The sequence below is a fragment of the Cydia pomonella genome, chromosome 14 (genome assembly GCF_033807575.1).
Source record: "Cydia pomonella isolate Wapato2018A chromosome 14, ilCydPomo1, whole genome shotgun sequence".
Taxonomy (NCBI): Eukaryota; Metazoa; Arthropoda; class Insecta; order Lepidoptera; family Tortricidae; genus Cydia; species Cydia pomonella.
In genome coordinates, this window is record NC_084716.1 from 1091485 (window position 1) to 1111221 (window position 19737).

At 37.4% G+C, this 19737-nt stretch overlaps 1 protein-coding gene and 1 non-coding gene across 17 annotated transcripts in view; both read left to right on the forward strand.

Moving 5' to 3' along the window:
* Window positions 1–19737, forward strand: part of LOC133524685 (neurobeachin) — a 963862-nt gene that overhangs the window by 505234 nt on the left and 438891 nt on the right. For all 16 annotated transcript variants that reach the window (XM_061860799.1, XM_061860801.1, XM_061860790.1 and 13 more), the window contains exon 2: window positions 13333–13437. In XM_061860799.1, the coding sequence (XP_061716783.1) occupies window positions 13333–13437 (105 nt within the window). The remainder of the gene's footprint in view (window positions 1–13332; window positions 13438–19737) is intronic.
* Trnav-cac (transfer RNA valine (anticodon CAC)) lies at window positions 19515–19587 on the forward strand. The gene has a single exon. It is a non-coding gene; the product is annotated as a tRNA-Val (tRNA).

Here is a 19737-nt window from a genome sequence, read left to right on the forward strand (position 1 = left end):
ACGTCGGATACGTCATTACCAAATTAAAATGGAGCTGGGCAGGACATGTTGCCAGGTAGAGTGATGGCAGGTGGGCCAAAATGTTAAAGAACTGGTTGCTGCTGTCAAACGAAAAGACTGTCTGGCGTCCGTTGGCTCGTTAGATGGACGACATCCGGAAGATTGCAGACTACTTCTGGATAAGATTGGCTCAGGACCGGGATAAGTGAGCGATAAATGAATGTGGTGAATGAATCCTTAATGTATTTAAACGGATATATATGAATATTCATTAGCGACTTGTAAATGTTAAGCAAAACGGATTTATTGAACTTTGTGTAGCAACATTGCGTCACCCTGAATAATTCACAATTTCTCAAAATCACTTCTTACAAGAAGACAAGGCAAGTGTGAAAATAAGCTAGCCACCGTTTCGGCCCGTCCTTCATCCCCCCATTTACGCGACACTACAATTTGTCATTGTAGTCTGCGTGCGATTTTACGGCCACTTCCCGCCGGGCTAAATGCCTGCGCAACGAGCCGAGGCCCAGCACTTTCCTCTTTTCCCTCGATTTACCTTTTTTTCCTGTTTCCTCGTTTAGGTTAAATCTGGTCAGAGATACTCAGGCCAATTCGGACGTACGCTGACATTAGAATGATTATCGTTATCGTGCATTTTGCTCGTACTTGTTAGTACATGTATTTGCGCGGGCGAGACGCATGATAACTAAAAAACTTAGTTCAAATATCAGGCTGATGTCAGTGCACGTTCGAATTAGCCTGTGGTGTCTTGCGTATTTAGGAATAAAAGTTTTAAATGCTATTTGGAAGGCCGTTGCTATCTTGGAGGCTTCTTAAAATATTCGCCTATACTTTCCGCAAAACTAACTGGCGACTGAGGTTATAATGCTATCTCCTTTAGCCTTATTCCGAGAGTGAAAGAGATGGCATTATGACCTGACTCGCCACTTAGTTAAGCGGCAAGTATTAAGTCGTTATGCGAACTTAGCTTGGACCTGCACTCAGAACGTCCCACTAGATGTGTTCACGATCCGGTATGCTCCTCGCCTATAAATAGTAAGCTCAATACATGCAAGTGTGGCCTTCATATCTTAATATTGATTAGTGTTTATTACGGGTTCGACCCGGTAAGGACATCTATTTGTGTGATGAACGCAGATATTTGTACCTGAGTCATGGGTGTTTTCTATGCGGGTAAATAAGTATGTATTTGTCGATGTCCGTATGTGTATCGCCGTCTAGTACCCATAGTACAAGCTTTGCTTAGTTTGGGGTGGGTTGATCTGTGTAAGATTAACCCCAAATATTTATTTATTTCTTTTATTACAAATTCATACTTTTGCTACTTATTCTTTTTGTGGCAAATGTATGAACTCACAATAAATAATGATCGATGTGTAAACAGGCCCCAATGTGAAGGCCAGCTGCAGCAGCCACCCTTATCCGTATTGACTTAACGCAAGTTTTAGTTACACCAAAATGTAATGCCAAAAGGTATCTTTTTGTCGGAATCTATAGAAGTTGACTTGGGCGGTTTCAGAGTTTTCTGATTCAGACTAGCGTTTTATACGAGCGTACGCGTACGCGCATGTAAGTTCGTATAGACCAAATCAAATGCAGGGAAATGTAACGCGCGTGTCAGCTCGCAAAAACCAAATGTAGGAAAATGTAACGCGCGTGTCAGCTCGCAAAAACCAAATGTAGGAAAATGTAACGCGCGTGTAAACTCGTAAAAACCAAATGTAGGAAAATGTAACGCGCGTGTCAGCTCGCAAAAACCAAATGTAGGAAAATGTAACGCGCGTGTAAGCTCGGAAAAACCAAACGTGGGGAAATGTAACGCGCGTGTCCAGCTCGTACCTCCGAATCGACCGTATAAAATCGCCAGGCTGTTTATCAGGTCAGGTGTCAAACGTACGCAAATTGATGGAACAATACAGGAATACAGTGAATAGTGAATTGCACATGAATACGCTTAAATTCCAGCTGTTCGTTCAATGTGATTATAACATACGTGAAACCAGTAGGATCTTATTACAACGAGCGACTTTTGCCCAAGCACCCAACCAAATATATTATTTCCTTGATATTTTCCTGGTAATGTCAGCGCGTTCCCCGCAAAGCTTGTCTCAAGGGATGCGCCAGCGACCACTCATTGTAATTATAAACCCCATTCACTCTAATGTACTCTTGTGGCCCTATGTGGGCCTGGTACACCGGTGCGGTTATGTGACACGCCATTACTGCCTGTCATATTAAAAATGGTGGCATGCCTAAAATTGTCAAAAAGTTCTTATTTTTCACCAGCTCGTAAAGGCGCTCTAGATTGTTCAAAAACTATATACGCAATAACAGTTTTGAATAATTTAGGGTCAGTTTCACTAGACTTAAGTCTAGATCGAGCCGGTCTATTTAAGTCTAGAGAAAGTTGCATTTTATCCATATGGGTGGTAAAGTGATCTGATGTAAATTTTGACTTGTTTAAGGAAACAAGTCAAAATTTCAACATAAGGATGTCGGCTGGTAGAACTGACTTTTAAATGATGATTTTGAATGATAATACATAGTTATTTACGATACAAGTGGCGAAAATAGGAAATTCGCAATGAGTGGTGAAAAATTAAAACACGACCGAAGGGAGTGATTTAAATCGACACATGGCTCTTTAAAGTATATGACATATGTCCGGAAAGTGCTCATTCCCACACGCGTACGGGAAAGTAGCAGTTATTCGCACTAGTGTGATGAAAATTTTTGTGTTTCACTCGTTGGCAACGCTCAAGATTCCACTTTTCGTACCCCTCGCTTTGCTCGTGGTTCCATTCTTGTATCTTTCGCTTGCTCGGTTATCAAAATAGCGAAAATCACCCTCAAAAGAAACTAAAGGCTCAAGAGGATGCTCTTGTGCCCCCAAATGATCACGTTTGTAATCAACTGAAGATACTCTTGTATCGCTATGTGCGCCTGGTATGCCTGAGCGTTATAATATGACGCCACTGTTAATCTCGGCCATAATCGGCCATTACGGTAATCGTCACATCAATAATCATTTAAATGTATATTATGTAACACTGTATTAATTTTTAATGATACCATCCCCTAAGAATGGTCTATCCAAGGGATGCACCTACCCCTATCTAGCTAGCACGTGTTATTTATAATCGCGCCCTGTTCACTCACCTAAACAAACTCTTGTATTGCTCTGTGCGCCTGGTATGTCAGTGCGTTATAATATGGCGACACTCTCTTTCTCGGCTTTAAATAGTGAGACGCCATCGCGTCCAATGTGACTTTCATCAAAGATTGTTATTGGCAGAGGTATAGGTATTTATTTAGCCATACTTGGTTTCATTCAATAGCTAGATAGATGGATGCTTACACATTAAGTATGTTTTTAGTATAAACCCAGTCAGTGAACGGATATTATAAACCCCATGTACGCCCAAATAAGCTCTTGCAGCGCTATGCCTGCCTAGTATGTTCGTGCGTTACAATATGACGACACGTGGGGGTCAACTAGGGTGACCAGATAGATTTCCCGTATTTTACGGGTTGCCCCGTTATATGGCGAACCGAATACGGGACAGTTGTTGTGTATAATATAAAAATATATTAATTATGTATTGTTTTTTGAAGTCTTTCATTAAGAAACTTAGCAATTGTATTTAATTGATTATGCAAAAAAGTAACACGAACACGCGACGATGTGACGCCATGTGAGGTCCCAGCAGGGGTGGGTTGTGCGAGCGAACAGTCGTAGCAATTACGAATCATCCATGTTATTTACACACACTCTTCTGATGCTCTGTGTGCCTGGTACAACAGTGAGTCATTGTGACGACATCACGACAAACTTTTGCTATAGTTACTTTAAAAACAACAAAACAAATTCATTTTATATTCATACGCATCCGTAGTTTTTTAAATTCAGAGACAAACTAGAGTCGGGGGTTTATTTCCTTATCATTCGATACAAACTAACATGCGAGATTTGTCGAAATTGTATGCAATTGACATTTCATTTCGAACAAAAAGACATCTCGACTGATATTAGAATAGAGGTCAAATCGAATTGCTTTTTTTCAGAGATGTTCCAAATTTGAATGTCATTACCAAATCGATTTTGATGTAGTTATAAAGCAATTACAACATTATCACAGATAAGAAATTTGTTTTAACAAAACAGTTTATCGTAATATTGGCCATTATTTACGGATTTTGAAGGCATCATAGAGGATTTATGAGTATGAGAGATATGTGTGTAGATAAACTTACATTTCCATTGTCAGCTAATATAATACTTATCCAAAATAATGAACTACCCGTGAACAAAACTAACCCAACGGCAATAACGCACGCCCAAAGAGGGTGCAATAATTATTTTGATAATATCTAATGAAATAACGGGAGTGAGAACCTGATTATGACATAACCCCGGATATTAACTCACTCAAAATCTCATATCATAGCAAATTAGACTTTATCGCCATGAAATAAAGTACACATTTCAGCGTAGAGAAACATACAAAATACAGAATGGACAATAATAACCGGAGGCACGCAATTAAATTATAGAACGGCACAGGGCAGTCGTTATTCCCATTTACGCGGTCATCACACTGATGCCGCAAGCCGCTCCGGTGTGCGAATGAGACAGTGCTATGCACATTTATCGATATCCCGCTCATCGGGCATCTGTGCAGTCGGTATTCACGTTTGCCAAACGTGCCGTGTCCCCAGCGGTGGACCTTATGTCCTTGAAATAAGGTTTACGTGGACAATGGTATTACGTGTACAGTATCCATATAAGCTTTCGGCTGGACAGTAATATGGTCGGTGACTGACAGAGGGAAGGCGGGGCATTGGGCTATTATTGGAAACGTTATTTTTAAAATGTAACTTTACGTCACGTTATTTTTAAAATGTAACGTAGTTTCGATTGCGATACTATGTATGTGCCTACTTTCATTATGTGTATTGTACTTAAACTTAATTAAAGTAATCGCTGAGAATACAAAACAAAATACAAAATCAAACTTGGCCCTAAGTTTACCGTTTAGCACTCAGAGAATGCATTTAAATAAATGCGTAATACGTAAAATATGTACAATAGAATTCCTAAGTAGATAACTCCGCAGATACCTAAAAGCCTTGTGAATCACTAATTTTACTTCGAGTCTTGAACTTGCGCGTTCAAAATGCAGCTAAAATCCCTTTGAGTCAGGCATGAGCATGTTGGAGCTTTGCGGCGCCATTGGATTACAATTAAGTAGCATGGCGGCCCGATTCGAATTTTAGCATTCGTGAAATATTAGGTCTAGATACGATATGGATCGGATATGTCAGTATCAAAAGTGACGTTTTTGTTTGAAGAAAAAGTCACTTTTGACACTTATACCAAATATTCGATGTACCCATATTACACGTAGATGGCGCTAGTAGCTGTCGAAAGTGGATGCGTTCAGTTTTACGAGGCCGTGCCGTACAGTTGCAATCCTGGCCCACATTTGGTCTCGCTGGAAGATCAGCGCTGACCTTCAGGTCAGCATTATGCTGAGGCGAGGCCATTTCGTGGTAAACAATTTCAATATGTTTTATCTTTTTTTTGTAATATATATACTTCTGTATGTAATTTAAGTTTTACTACGAAAATAAATGATTTATGATGTATCTTAAGAGTATTATATCTCTAGCTTATGAAACAAACTAAATAGAGCATAAGTATGAAAAATTTAATTTCGCTGTATTTCTTTTTAAATATGGTATCTGAAACAACATAAACTAATTACAGGCATTATCTTATTGTACTTACAAAGTTTCAGAGCAATGTACTTAGTTTGTGCGGAGAACCGAGCTTGCTGCGGACTCTTAAAGCGTGTGAGTGACGAAATATTTAAAATGTTTGATAAAGATATCAAATTTGGATATTATTTATTTATGTATTTTTTCAAATTGTAATTTGAATATTATTTTAATTTTGAATGTGACATGAATGACGTGATTTAAACAGATATTGTTGACATTAGCTGTATTTTGGTTTAACGACGTAGCCTAGTCAGGAGTGACCCTGCTTACGTAGCAGGAGGTCCCGGGTATAAATCCTGGTAAGGGCATTTATTTGTTTATTTATCAGGAATATTTGTTTTGTTTCCTATGTATATGCACTTATATAAGTATTTATATATATCATCATCATCATATATCTTCGTACTTATATCTTTATATCATCTTCTGGTACCCACAACACAAGCCTTATTGAGCCTATTGTGGTGGGGCTAGGTTGATCCGTGTAAAATTGTCCATAATATTTATTTACAATATTATTGATTGTTTTTGCTATCATGATTTGTTATGGTACTTGTTTTGAAATTGGAGTACTCCAATTAGTTTGTTGGTGTCAGAAACATTGAAAGTTTAGTAACTAGACCCATAACTTAATTGTTAGTGATTGTAGACCCGGAAAGGCGTATCGATGTCAGACCGAAGAATAATCTTAGGTAATGGTTCTGTTCAAAACTATAAAATAGATACTTTTAGTCTGCAATATATTGTAGACGCCTTTTTTAACGAAGGAAAGGTCTGACCTCCTATTGTCATTTCACCATTGTTTTTTACAGATTATTAATTTTTAGTCTATACCTGATCATAAATCCACATTAAAGTGTAATCATAATATTGTTTTACGTACTTAAAAGTTAACAAACTGTCAAAATAAAAACACCCAAATATGGAAATACGAATCTTCCGCTAATTTGCGCGTTGTGGTAATTTTTCCATTCCGTCCCCGGGGTGAAGGGGCACTCCGTCTCACCCCCGGTCCCACCCGCGTCGACCACCCCCGCGGTCGCGCCAAAGTGGAAAACTCACTTAATAAAATTTTAAATATGCATGCATACTTGGCTTTGCGATGGGTGTGAATGTGTTTTTATTTTTCGTTTTTAATCACCTGTTCGTGGAAAGCTGGTATCATTTGAGTATCATATGAAATAAAATTGTATTCTGGAGGGTGATAGTTTTTATGAGACTTGAATAAAAAATATACTGACGGAGTTTTCGCTTTGGGCAGTGTGAATTTCTCGGTTTCTCAGTCTCTTTACCGTTTCATGCTTTAATAGTACATTGTGCAACGAGGTGGGTAAGTGAAATATTGTACGAGAGTCTATATATTCACGACAGCCGCAGGCTGGAATGAATTAAAGACTCGAGTAACAATATTCTAACTGTAACTTTAAAAGTAAAACTCATTTTTATCTAGTTTATTCGTTTAAATTAACTCCCTAGGGAGATATAGTTTTTTTCATAATCCATAACTCCCGCGGGATCAATATAGGCCTTTGTCCTTTAGTAAACCTGCATGAAATAAGATCTTTTTCAAGCAAGTGTGATGAAAATAATATAGTTCTTATGACATCTGATCAAAGTCTACATTCTATCTACATAAACTGAAGTTTTAACAGTACTGACACCTTATAGCGACATAATTAACTTTTTAATGAAGTATACATGCATATGTATACAGTTTATAAAGGTAGGTACAGTACTCACTCTTATAAATTAGACTGCGTTCAAAAATTTTCGGAAACCTCGCATGATTCGCTATTACTGCCGCTGACTGGATGAAGACTACCACGCAACCTCCTGCATCGTTCTGTTACCCTGGTACAAGGGATCATATTTACACGTGACTTTGCTACACACGTGTATTCTATATATGTGTGGCCAGCAATTTTAAAAAACCGACTCCTCAGGCGAATAAAACGCTGGGGTTTATTACAGTTTTAACAACCCCACAGTTAAAAATATCCTTTTTTTTATTATTGCCTGGTACTACGACACCATAGGGGTTGATTCCGGTTTACCATCTTTGTATGTGTGTGTCTATTTGCAAACAGGGATACATTTTATCTGTGTGCGGTTTGCACCCCATTGTTAAAAATGCTCTTCTATTTTTATCTTAGCCTAGTACAGTAACACCATAGGGGTTGTTATTTTTTCACCACTAAATATGGGGTGGTTGTTGCCTGTTGGTTTAGTTTTTGTTGGAAAATCCACCCGGTATATAGTAGATTGTGCAATTTGCGCACTTTTCAATTTATAATCGTAAACGTCCTCGTCGAATATAGAATACAAATACAATCGTGATATAATATAGAGCTTTTCAGTCGAGTACCCTATTTGGGCAACGCAGCTTGCCGAGTTGCCTAAGTAAGAGTACGAGATTGAAAAGCTTGATTTAAAAAAAATATCACTATTGTATGTGTGTGTGTACTATGTTTATTTTATGTTTTGCTTGTCTTTTATCCCTTTCTCACAAATGTGTACATAAGTCAAAATGACAGATTAATACAAACAATTAATGGCCATTTGGCTTGTAGCGCGCTTTTTAATAACGGCGTAGTTATGTACACAATTGAAACAAAAACAAAACTAACAAGAGAATTGCCCCGGCCCCTTTCCGAGATCGATTTCAAAAGTTAACAATAAGCAGGCCATTCATAATTACAATGCACCCGAGAACGACAAAAAACATCATCCATCCTTCTCACTCACTCGAATAAAAATGGACGCTTTAAACTTAAACGCAGTATACGCGTAGCATATTTACGCAGAACTAAAATGTCTTTTCTCAATAAGAGTTCTACAAGACATGGGACTCTTTGGCTTTCGAAGAACTGTAAAGGACCTTATGACGTTGTATTAAGGTCTAAAAACTATCGATGCACTTGCATAGATATCGGTTGAGCTATGCGATCCTGGTACGGAGCGTATCAATAACTCGGGAACGGTCCCTCGGGCCGGTTCGGGCCGTTCGGGATAGCAGCTAGCATTACGATTGCTTACAGAGCTTGGGCTAATCGAGGACTCGAATAATCCAGTATATGTGAGTTTTAGATTACGTATAGTTACCGGGGGTCTCGAGTTATACTGGTGGGTTTGAGAACTGATCTCACTTTTCATCGCGAGGCTTTGGGAATATACGGGCGGTTCTCAATCATAACAACTTACGTTAAGAGGATCTGCTGCCCACAAAGCAAGTAAAATACGGCTTATTGTTTATAGCAAAAGCGCTTAGCGAGGAGTAAATACTTGACTATTATTGATAAGAAAACTACATAGTTAATTAACCATTATTAATTTACGATGTCGTATTAAAGTGTAGGTGAATTGATTTTGGAAAATAAAATAGGCAGGTACTGTTTCATTCGAGAAGTATTTTTCTATGCACAGTTTATAAAACGAATCTTGTTTTTTGTTTACGCTGAGCTATCTTGTTGAATACTCCTACAATGTGATTTTTTCATTTCATATATTGATATTTCCAATGAATCTTTTTTTTTTTTGGGAATTTGTTTTTTTTCTGTCGAAAAAGTTGTTCGGTCATAGAACTCATACTGTATACCTATGTATTTACTTGCAAAATATGGCTAAGGGGTAGTAACTGATAAAATACGCTATATAAGTTTATGCAAAATGAAAGTTTCCTGTAAAAAATCCTGAAAATTTCTGGAACTTTTAGTACTATTTGCATAGTATCCGCAACTTGCACATACATTATCTATATATATTCAGCAGCGTATGGCCACACGGTGATAAAGACACTGCTATAAGTAGCCTATTTACGACATACGCATTGCAGTGACCGATATCGTCGCCCCATACGATTTATTACAGCCGACCATGTGTCAGCGGATAATCGAGCTTTTTGGCCATACACATTTTATAGTATGGTGAACTCGTTCGCGTCTTTCCTGTAGACAGGTAGACATAGCAAAGTAAACGGAATCAAGCTAATTTTTACGCTACACCCTTACAGGCGGTATAATTTTTTTCCAGGAGACTCAAATAAGAAAAACGGATCGTTATCTTTTATGATATTGTCCACAGAAGTGACCTTTGTCTAAATTGTGTTTGACCCTTTTAGCACCAGTACCTAACTATACTACCAACCATAACATTATTGTATATAAGATAAGCTATTTATAATTGTTTCATTTGACATTTTAATATGTTTAATTCAATATAATGAAAAGATGTTTAAATTAATTTATGTTCAGTATAGTTTTTTATAATCTCATTAGGTAACACACAGACATTGTTTTCTCAATGTTATATGTAAAAATTAGTTTTAGGCAATATGACAATGTACAATAAATACAAATAAAATCTATTCTATTCTATTATATGACTATACTCGAGATTCAGAGACTAGATTCACTGAGGCTTGTGAATATAGGACTGACAGTGACAACCTCTAGGATACAACACCGCGTGACACTTGATATTCGTTATTACAGATTTTTGGGATCTAGTATGAAAACTGTAGTTTTACCGCTATTTTTGACTTTAATAACCAGCAATTAGATTTGCTTAAAAAGAATTTCCATATTAAGGTCGCTGGAAGACGCTGGGTGTGGGTCGCTTCCAACCGGTACATGTGGAGATTGTGGAGGTCCAAGGGGGCCTATGTTCAGCAGTGCGCTGGCCCAATACAGGGTTCTATGTTATATTTTCAAGATAGTTGAAATTGGACACAATGTCACTATGACAATGTTCTTCAGTTCTATAAAAGTGAACTATAGAACCCTGTAATATTGGGCCAGCGAGTGGACGTGTTATGGCTGAGATGATGATGATGAGATTTGCTTTCCCGTTGCCGTAAGGTTAAACAAAAACAGGTACTTTTCATTTAATGAAAGCAACGAAGCACGCAAGTGGGCGGTTTTGTACACTAGACCCTACTCATAGTGTTGTGTTCCTGCCGGTGAGTAAGGTTGCCACAGCTCAACGATGGTTAGGAGTGTTAGGGTCGGCAACGCGCATGTAACTCTTCTGGAGTTGCAGGCGTCCATAGGATACGGTAACCGCTCACCATCAGACGGGTCGTATGCTTGTTTGCCACCAACGTAGTATAAAAAAACAATAGTGTCACCGTTGTCGGTCTTCTATATTTGTTAGCTTTTACAAACCCAGCGTCAGAATCTGTGACGGGGTGAAATATTGGCTATATCGGGACAATGGCCGTCGTGTCGGACATTCAATTTGCGCGACCAATCCCTCTGCTGCTGTACCCGGCGACTATTGTGTGCCACAATGGCCCGGGAACGTGGAAAAAAATGTAACAAGACCCGGAATTCATGTTATAGGAGTGAACAAATTTTACCCTGCTTAGACGCTGCCTAATTCGAGAATATTAAAAAAAAACCCATGTATAGTATTGTATAGGCGGCGTGATATAAAATAGAATAAAAATCGAGTGTTTTTCAAAGTATTTTCTGCTTGCACTTACGATATGTAAAAATTGAATTCATGGTTTCCATGGAAACATCTGTTTTCGTTATACAAATGAATTGAACAAAACGTGCGCAAAACCGGACTGGAATTAGTGAAACCGGACTGAAATTAGTGAAACTAGCAACAGCTGCCGCCATTAGTAGCCTCGGAAACGGGGATGTATGTAAATAGCGGGACTAGGGCTACCAAGTCTGTCCAGCATTACGGGACACATTAAAAAATCGGGACTTGGAATTAAAATTCGGGATACGTGACACTTGATAACTAGTAGCTATGTGAGCTGTAGTCTCCGTGAACATCTTGAATCGCCGGAATCGCCAAAATATACCTACCATATAATTATCGAACTGGCTCATAATTTTTGCAAGCATTGCTTGAGAAATGTGAAGCATTTTTGCTCAAGCTCGGTCAATATTGTTGTATATATTTACAACTTAAGAGTATCTCTTGCAACTCTTACAAGCCAATTGAGGATTTGGCCATCTGAGGGATTGCAGATCAAGGAAAGAAATAAACGTAGTTTATCTATGTCTCAATGAAAAAATTTGCTAGACAGAAAAAACCGCTTAGTAATAATAATGAGTCTTAATAATCTAAATTCGGGATAATGTTCTGTTAAATGGATTCCCGAAATTTTCGGACAAGGCCGAATTCAGCTGCAAATCGGGACGTTCTGAAAAATCGTGACGTCTGGTTACCGTAAGCGAAATTTTCCCAGAAGGCATGCAATGTTAATTTGTGCCGGACAACATTAGCATTTAAAATGATAACAAAAATAGTTTTGCTGTTTGCTTTCGTATTGTTTTAGTAGAGCAAAATGGTCTGTGTTTCTAATGTAAATGGTAAAGTATCCACCAAAAACGTTTTCATGCAGAATGTTGCCAAGACGATACCATAAGGCTCGCTTTGTCAAAAAGTTAACAGATCTCATGTAGAGCCAAGCTTCTAACTCTACAAGCCCTACTCCACAAACTCTACACCTTAGGGCGCGGGCACACTGGGATTTGCGCCAAACCAAAACGCTACCAATTTATACTACTTACTAATAACAATAAAACATGTATAAATCTGTTTTTATTCACGCAGTTTGATCCAACGCGCACCGTGTGTATGAAAAATCTTTGCTGATTATTTGGTAATCGGGTTTACAACTGTCAAAGTTTTGTACAGATGGCGCCATCGTAGATTTTTACCTGTCTCTAGTTTGGTTCATAAAATTCCAAAAAGAAAACATGAAAAGCTGGCGATATGCAGTTTTATCAACTGCACAGGTAAAACGGAGCGTGTGTGGCATTCGACTGTGCTGTTTCCTTTACAGCTTTACCTATGCAGTTGAACTGTACAGGCAAAACTGCGTAGGCATACTCTAGTATGGCCAGCTTTACGACTTATTTTATGATTTCTTATAACGTTTAAGCCGGGCGAAGTCCAAAAAGTTATCTGTTGATTATGTTTTGTAACCGAAATCGTTTTTATTACATTTATATGAGTAAATAGCGAACTTTTGAGAGACATTTAGAAGTTGAAAAAGTCTAATTTTGTACTGCAGTAAGGCCTCGATAATCCGTACTTCAAAAATACAACCCCCTGTTCGAACTCATGGAGCATTCCGATTATACATAGTATGTTAGATATAAAACATAAGTATGTATATGTAGGTATTCTGAAAAAATATACCTATTTAATGAGACTCCAAAATTACGAAAACAAAGAAACTCAATAATAATTGTCATGTGAAATGTGGAATCATTTTAAGAACTCGTCCAATGTCGTCTGTCGGGTTCCATTTATTGACCTAGCAAAAGCTTTGTTCCTCAAAGATAGGGACTCTCGGGAGTTCGGATTACAGCGACGTTCGGATTAGCCTGTGTACGGATTATCAAAGTCCTACTATACATATCAGGAACATGAGGCACTCAGTGGAATCAACAAAAACACAATAATCTTCTTCATTATATTGCGACGAACTAAGTAGTCGACTTTACCTAAAATAGGTACGCACTTTAAAAACTGTTTTAACCCATTTTTGCATTGTTCCAGCTGGTGGGCGGCGAGTTCGACATGGAGCTCAACTTCGTCATCCAAGACGCGCAGAACATCCAGCACATGCTGGAACTGCTGGACCACTGCCCGCCCAGCTTACAGGTATGCCTCTACCTTTACTCTTTAGCTGACTATACGTTACACCTGCGTTTTCTGATAGCCTGGTATCTCTACGCTCTGAATAAGTCACTGCTGCCTGTGGTTAATTTAACAAATAGTTATAATATTAAATGATTTTGATGCTCCCAATTATTAATATTCAATTTAAAAAAAACCCTACGTATTAAATGTCAAAAAAAAAACAATTTGATGCCAAAAATGCCATAATGTTGGAAAATATCTGATACTCTTACAACTGCTGATCGATTTTTATCAAACATAGTTAAGAACTACCGCATGAAACTCGCTTTCACGTAAAACAAACCGCATCGAAATCGGTCCATCCTTTTGAGAACTACGATGCTACAGACAGACATTGGCGTCAAACATATAATACACATCTTTTTGCGTCGGGGGTTGATAAAAAAAAACATTCTGATTATAATATTCCATAACAAAACTTATAAACTTAACTAAAATATACGAGTAACATAACTGTCATTGCACTTCGAATATGCATAACTTACAATGGTCCACAAAATACAAATTGCACCGATCTTTCGAACAACTTGTATGTAAAATCGGCGCCAATTATATTTTCGTCAACTATACTATCATAATTTGTATTTTATGCGTAAAAAATAAGCCAGAATAGGTTGCAATTCCGTATTTTGTCCCATTTAGCAATATTAACAATACGAGTACAAACTACTTCCCTTTTCCACTGTAAAACTTTTTTTTTTTCATCGTTTAAAGGGCGGGCCAAAGTTAGATAATACAATGTCAAGTAGATGTATTACATTTTTAGCCTTATTCCAATCATCTAAGGTGCAAAATTGTACTTGTCGGTCGTGCCGCCTTTCTCACTGTTAACTGAGCATCGTAAACGTTATTCCAAAGCCGTAAGGTCCACCTATGGGCAATTAATTGTGTTGCCGTTAGTGCCACGTCGCGCATATAATGACCCGCTTTTTGTCAAGAAGATGCTCCCAAATCTTCCCAAAAATAACTTCTTGTAGCGCATAGGATCCTGGTTGTTAAGTAGATCATTATTAACCCTTTCACTTGACTATAAAACGCGTTTGTTTTATAAATCATGCATAAATCATTATTCGCTTAGATTTTTTTTGACTTATAGGATTTGGTTTGTTAACTGATCTGTACCCCTAGTATAAATTTGATCGACATCATAACGTGACGAACGCGTTTGCGTTAAGTCTCATTTTGTATAGGATTTTGAGTTTTCAAAACGTCCCGCTTGGCGCGCTCTTTCTAAATCCAATACAAAATGAGACTAAACGCAAACGCGTACGTCACGTTTGGAAATCGAATTTATTTCCACTAGGGGTACTGGTTTGACAAACTTTGTTGAAATGCTGACCGAAACATGGGTACAGTTTATAATTCATCTGATTTTCTACCTTAACACAAATAAAACAAAGTTAATATTCGAAACACAAATCTTATGATGCTTGATATTTTGTAAAAAAAGCAAAAAGTAATAATCGTACATCAAGCACAAACTGAAGTTTATATCATTGTAGGTATATTTCAAAAATTTGTTATCAGTGAAAATAAACAAACAATTCATACATACACAATTGATCAAAAAATGAAAAAGCATGAGTATAATTTATGTATGACACAAGAATCCCTTATACCTGCTCCATAGAAGACCACAACCGGTCCTATTCCTTCAAAACTGTGTAAAAGAGACAACGTTATCCAATGAACCCATATTTTTTTCCTTGTGGGCGTCGCTACTCCTGTTGTCTTTTTTTTTTCGTAGATGCCAGAAAGTTAAAGATACCTCCTGTAGAATCCTGGCGTCCTGATGTCGAATTAGATCAATCTAACCCTTTTGCGCTTTATAAGGGCTTAATCAATTTGATTCCTCATTTAATCTTATAAAGTATTTACTTGAATTATACAATCTAACCAATATCCCAAATCGGCTTCTATATTTTCGGGTTCGTCGAATACCAATCCACGCCCACCCACTGCGTTGTTTGGAAAATTAGAAATATCTCCTCTAAATTTCTGGGATCCTAATTCTAAACTAGAACAGGTAACCCTTTGATGAAGTTTGTTTGCTTCAAAATAACTAACGGTATTGTTGTCATAAAAATACTTTTTGTTATAAACCTTCCGTCGGTTTTTACTTGGGCTGTCAATTCTCCGCCCACGCTATTACGCTCTGTTCAGGTTTATGTTATCCTGTTACTAAGTAGATCACGACTAACCCTTTTAATATTAATTTTCAAGATGGCCTCCTCTTTTTTTCTTGACTTTGAAGAAAAAGAAAGTAATGAAATATTTATTGTCAACATAATAATAACGAAGACCGAAGAGCTGGCGGCTTCCTCGCACAACGTATCAGTATTGCGATACAACGAGGAAATGCCGCCAGCATCCTTGGTACAATGCCTCAAGGGCCTCTTTTAGATATAAGCTAGTTATAGTATTCATCTGTATATATCCATTATGTATATTGTTATTGTCAATAAATAGATTTATAGTTATAATAACGTATTTTGCTTGTTAGTGTTTGGATCGGAATAACATTTTATAATTCTGATATTCACAAAATATTTTAAATTATTTTATTGACAATAACAATATACATAATGGATATATACAGATGATTACTATAACTAGCTTTAGCATATCTCAAAAACTATTTGACATACGGCGCTGTAAATCGGCATAAATTATTCCGAATTTAATGTACTTTCAACATTATATAGCAAGTTTGACAAAAAATGCATAGTTTTATAATAAAGCTGCAAAAACTGAAACGGTTTTTCGCAAATTACGCAGGATGCACAACTTTTATTTGCTTGCAAAACATAGTTCTCCAAATATCATACACAAAATACAGCTTTACATCACGCATTGTTTTTTTAGGAGATTTTTTGTAAGATTTGACCGATGAATATATGAACCTTTTTGCTGACAATTAGTTTAATTTATTTTTTGTTTGTAGTTACTAAATTGTTCGCAAATAAATTACTTTCATTCAAATGTTGAACTGTCAGTTCGAGCGTGAAATCTAAATGCTTTCCCCCGCTATGTTCTCAGATATCTTCCGCGGACGATTTAGCACCATACCGAGTAATCGCTCTCAAATCTGTGCTTAATTCCATTATTTTCTACGAATAAAGTGCAAAAGGAATTTCTCACTTTAATTTATTTTAAAATACTTTGGACTTTAGTGCGGCTTGCGTTTCCACCAAAAAGTTTTGGATTTCCTTTTTCGCATCTTTCGGACCCCTATGCTTCAATAGTCATTTAACTTCTTTGGGCGCGCATGTAAGTACTTATTCCAATAGCTCGATAGATAAGGATAAGTTTTTGTGCGACAAACCAATATAAGAGCGCTCCGCTCTCTTTCTTTTCCTTACTTTTTAGGTCTCTCTTCGAAGTGTTAATTCCGGTGGCTTCTTTAACCTTTTTGATACTAATGACGGATATATCCGCTCCGTAGGTCCAACGCCGAAGACCGATTAATCCGTCACAGACCACAGAGTAACGTAGACTTAAGTGCAGTTTTAACACGTCGGAGACGTAGGATCCGAGTGACAGCTTTTGTGTTTGACACGTCGTCGATGTAAGTAGATCAGGAATCGTTTCCCGAGTTTTCCTCCTCTCTTTCGTTTCACATCCCAAGGAACCCCTTGATCATTGGCGCAAAGTGTAAATGTCAAGTTTAAGTTTCCAATTAAGGCCATAAGATAACAGAACCTACGCGCAAGAAAGCGTGCGTCCACTTTAGGGGGCAGCGCCTGCTTTGGCTTGAAGTGTCAATGTCAAGTTTAAGTTTCCGACTTAGGACACAAGATGGCAGACCCTCTAACGTGCACGTTCCCTATTGTAAGAACAATGGCAGTATTAGCTCGTATTTCTTTGTTACATCCTCACCTTCTTTGGCTTTTTCCTTCTACGTTATTACCTAGGTTACAGGTCAGTCTTAGCAAAACCTTAAAATCACTGTGGGCTTAGCACAAGAGCATCGCGATAGTATCTCCCGCGCAAGATAGACTACCCGCGTTTTTTTACCTGTATTAATTAATACCGTCGGCACCGTCGCGGCACTCCTGTACTAAGCCTATTGCTATGATATATCATATCATATATAGTTCTTATGGGCTCACAGTACATTGGTGTACCCTTAAACTCACCCACGCTCGTCGACCTATCTGAACGCTCCGTCCCGAAACGATCTGCAATTCAGCCAGTCATCGTCCCCCCGGCGCCTCTTAACGAGGCCCGATCTGCCAGGCATGCAGCCCTGGTACTGGAGATTGCATTAGTACTGAATTAAAGCCCTTTTTATGGAGGGATTTTACTTGTTCTTCAGATAGAGGCAGTGGAAAAAGAATGCCTAGTAAGATAGAATTTCCAAGCAAGAAATGACTGAATGTCAAAGCACCTACTGAAGCATGTTTATAAGTTTAAAATATGCTACTGCATAAAAGTACTCAATCATAATCCTATACATTTTCAATCTGTCAACTGTTTTATTTTTATATACCTACTCTTAGTCAATGTGCGATTCGAACCCACAACCTTGGGTTGCCGATCCAACTGAACTGAACTGAATATTATTGAATTATTAACACTGTTACATTATGTTAACATAATATTTCGGGTTTTAGTTCGTTTTATAGTTGTATTTTTTTTTATAAACATTAGGTTACAGTCAAGTGTAAAAATATGGGTGCACACAAGTTGCGCAAATATATGTCCCATAGCTCTTAAGTCGACGAATTACGAGCTATTGGACATATCTATGTAAGTTCTGTGCATCCATATTTTTACACTTGACTGTACATACCTCTTTATTATTCATTGGAATTGTTTAAATGTTATTAGGTACAGTCATAAGATTTAATTTATGACCCATTTCCTACCTTGTCACAGTAACAATAGTATGAGGTCTCTAGCGACTTTCATGTTGTTTGGCTTCTTTTTCCAAAATCTTTTAACTGTACACTGTCTCAGTTTCCATTCATAATAGACTCGTTCATCAGTTTGTTATTTTCTAATATTTGTAGCTATATACTATTACTAATTACTGATATTTATAGTTATCTTAATTAATATCTTCTAATAATATCTGTAATATCATAGTCATATGTTGCGTCTTCATTAGTAAAAGCATCTTCATCAATGGCCATCTCGTTATTTCAGATATTATTGGAGTTTGTGATGTAACGTTAATTAATCTGTTATTTAATATATATGACACTGATTTATAACATACAGTTTTGATTTCTACCATTCTCCAATTCTCCCTCAATTGCTCAAAGGTGATATAAGGCTTTTGTACAAATAGTGTGTTTTTTCCTGGTTTATGTTTCTTTTTGTACAATAAAGGGTTTTATTTATTATTATTTATTTAATCTTTATTGCACAAAAGAAAACCTTATAGTACAAAAGGCGGACTTAATGCCATGAGGCATTCTCTACCAGTCAACCTTTAGGCAAAGCAGAGAGATTGTGGGCGGTGCTACTTTAACAACAACAACCAAATATAATACAATAACATACCATACATTACATACATACATAATACATACATACATAAATATACATACTTATATTTCTTATAATATATACATAAATAACGACAAAACATATAGAGCTTACCCATACATTATTATTTTTTCATTCTGCTAGCAAAGAAAGCCCGTAAGGATTTTTTAAATGCAAACTTATTTTGAGCATTTTTGATGCCGTAGGGAAGTCCGTTCCAAAGACGGGCCGCCTGCACGGAAAACGAATTCGACATGAACCCAGTGCGGTGAAGAGGGATAGATAGAGACATATTGCCGGAAGAGCGAACTACTACTATATAATTTACGTAATTAAACGTACATATTACGCAAAAACTAGCGCCTACACCAAATCTAAGATTTAGTTGTAAAGCGGACTACACACAACATATCTCTTGTCAAATAAAGCAATAAAGATATTACATATCTTATGACACCAACGCGTAACACGTGACCGCGCGATAAGAGAAAGAAACATTGCTCTAGTGGCACGTAGTGGCTAATTTGCGACGTTGTAAGTAAGTTTCCGTAGTGTAGCGGTTATCACGTGTGCTTCACACGCACAAGGCCCCCGGTTCGATCCCGGGCGGAAACAGCAACTTTTTGTATTTTTATTTTATTCATTTTCTTGACTTATATTTTGAATTAATAACTAAAAATAAAAACCTACCAAATGCCAAAAAAAAACGTCAGTCGGAAAGCAAATAGTATAAACGAAAGTTTTATCTTTTGAAAGGCTCTTTTG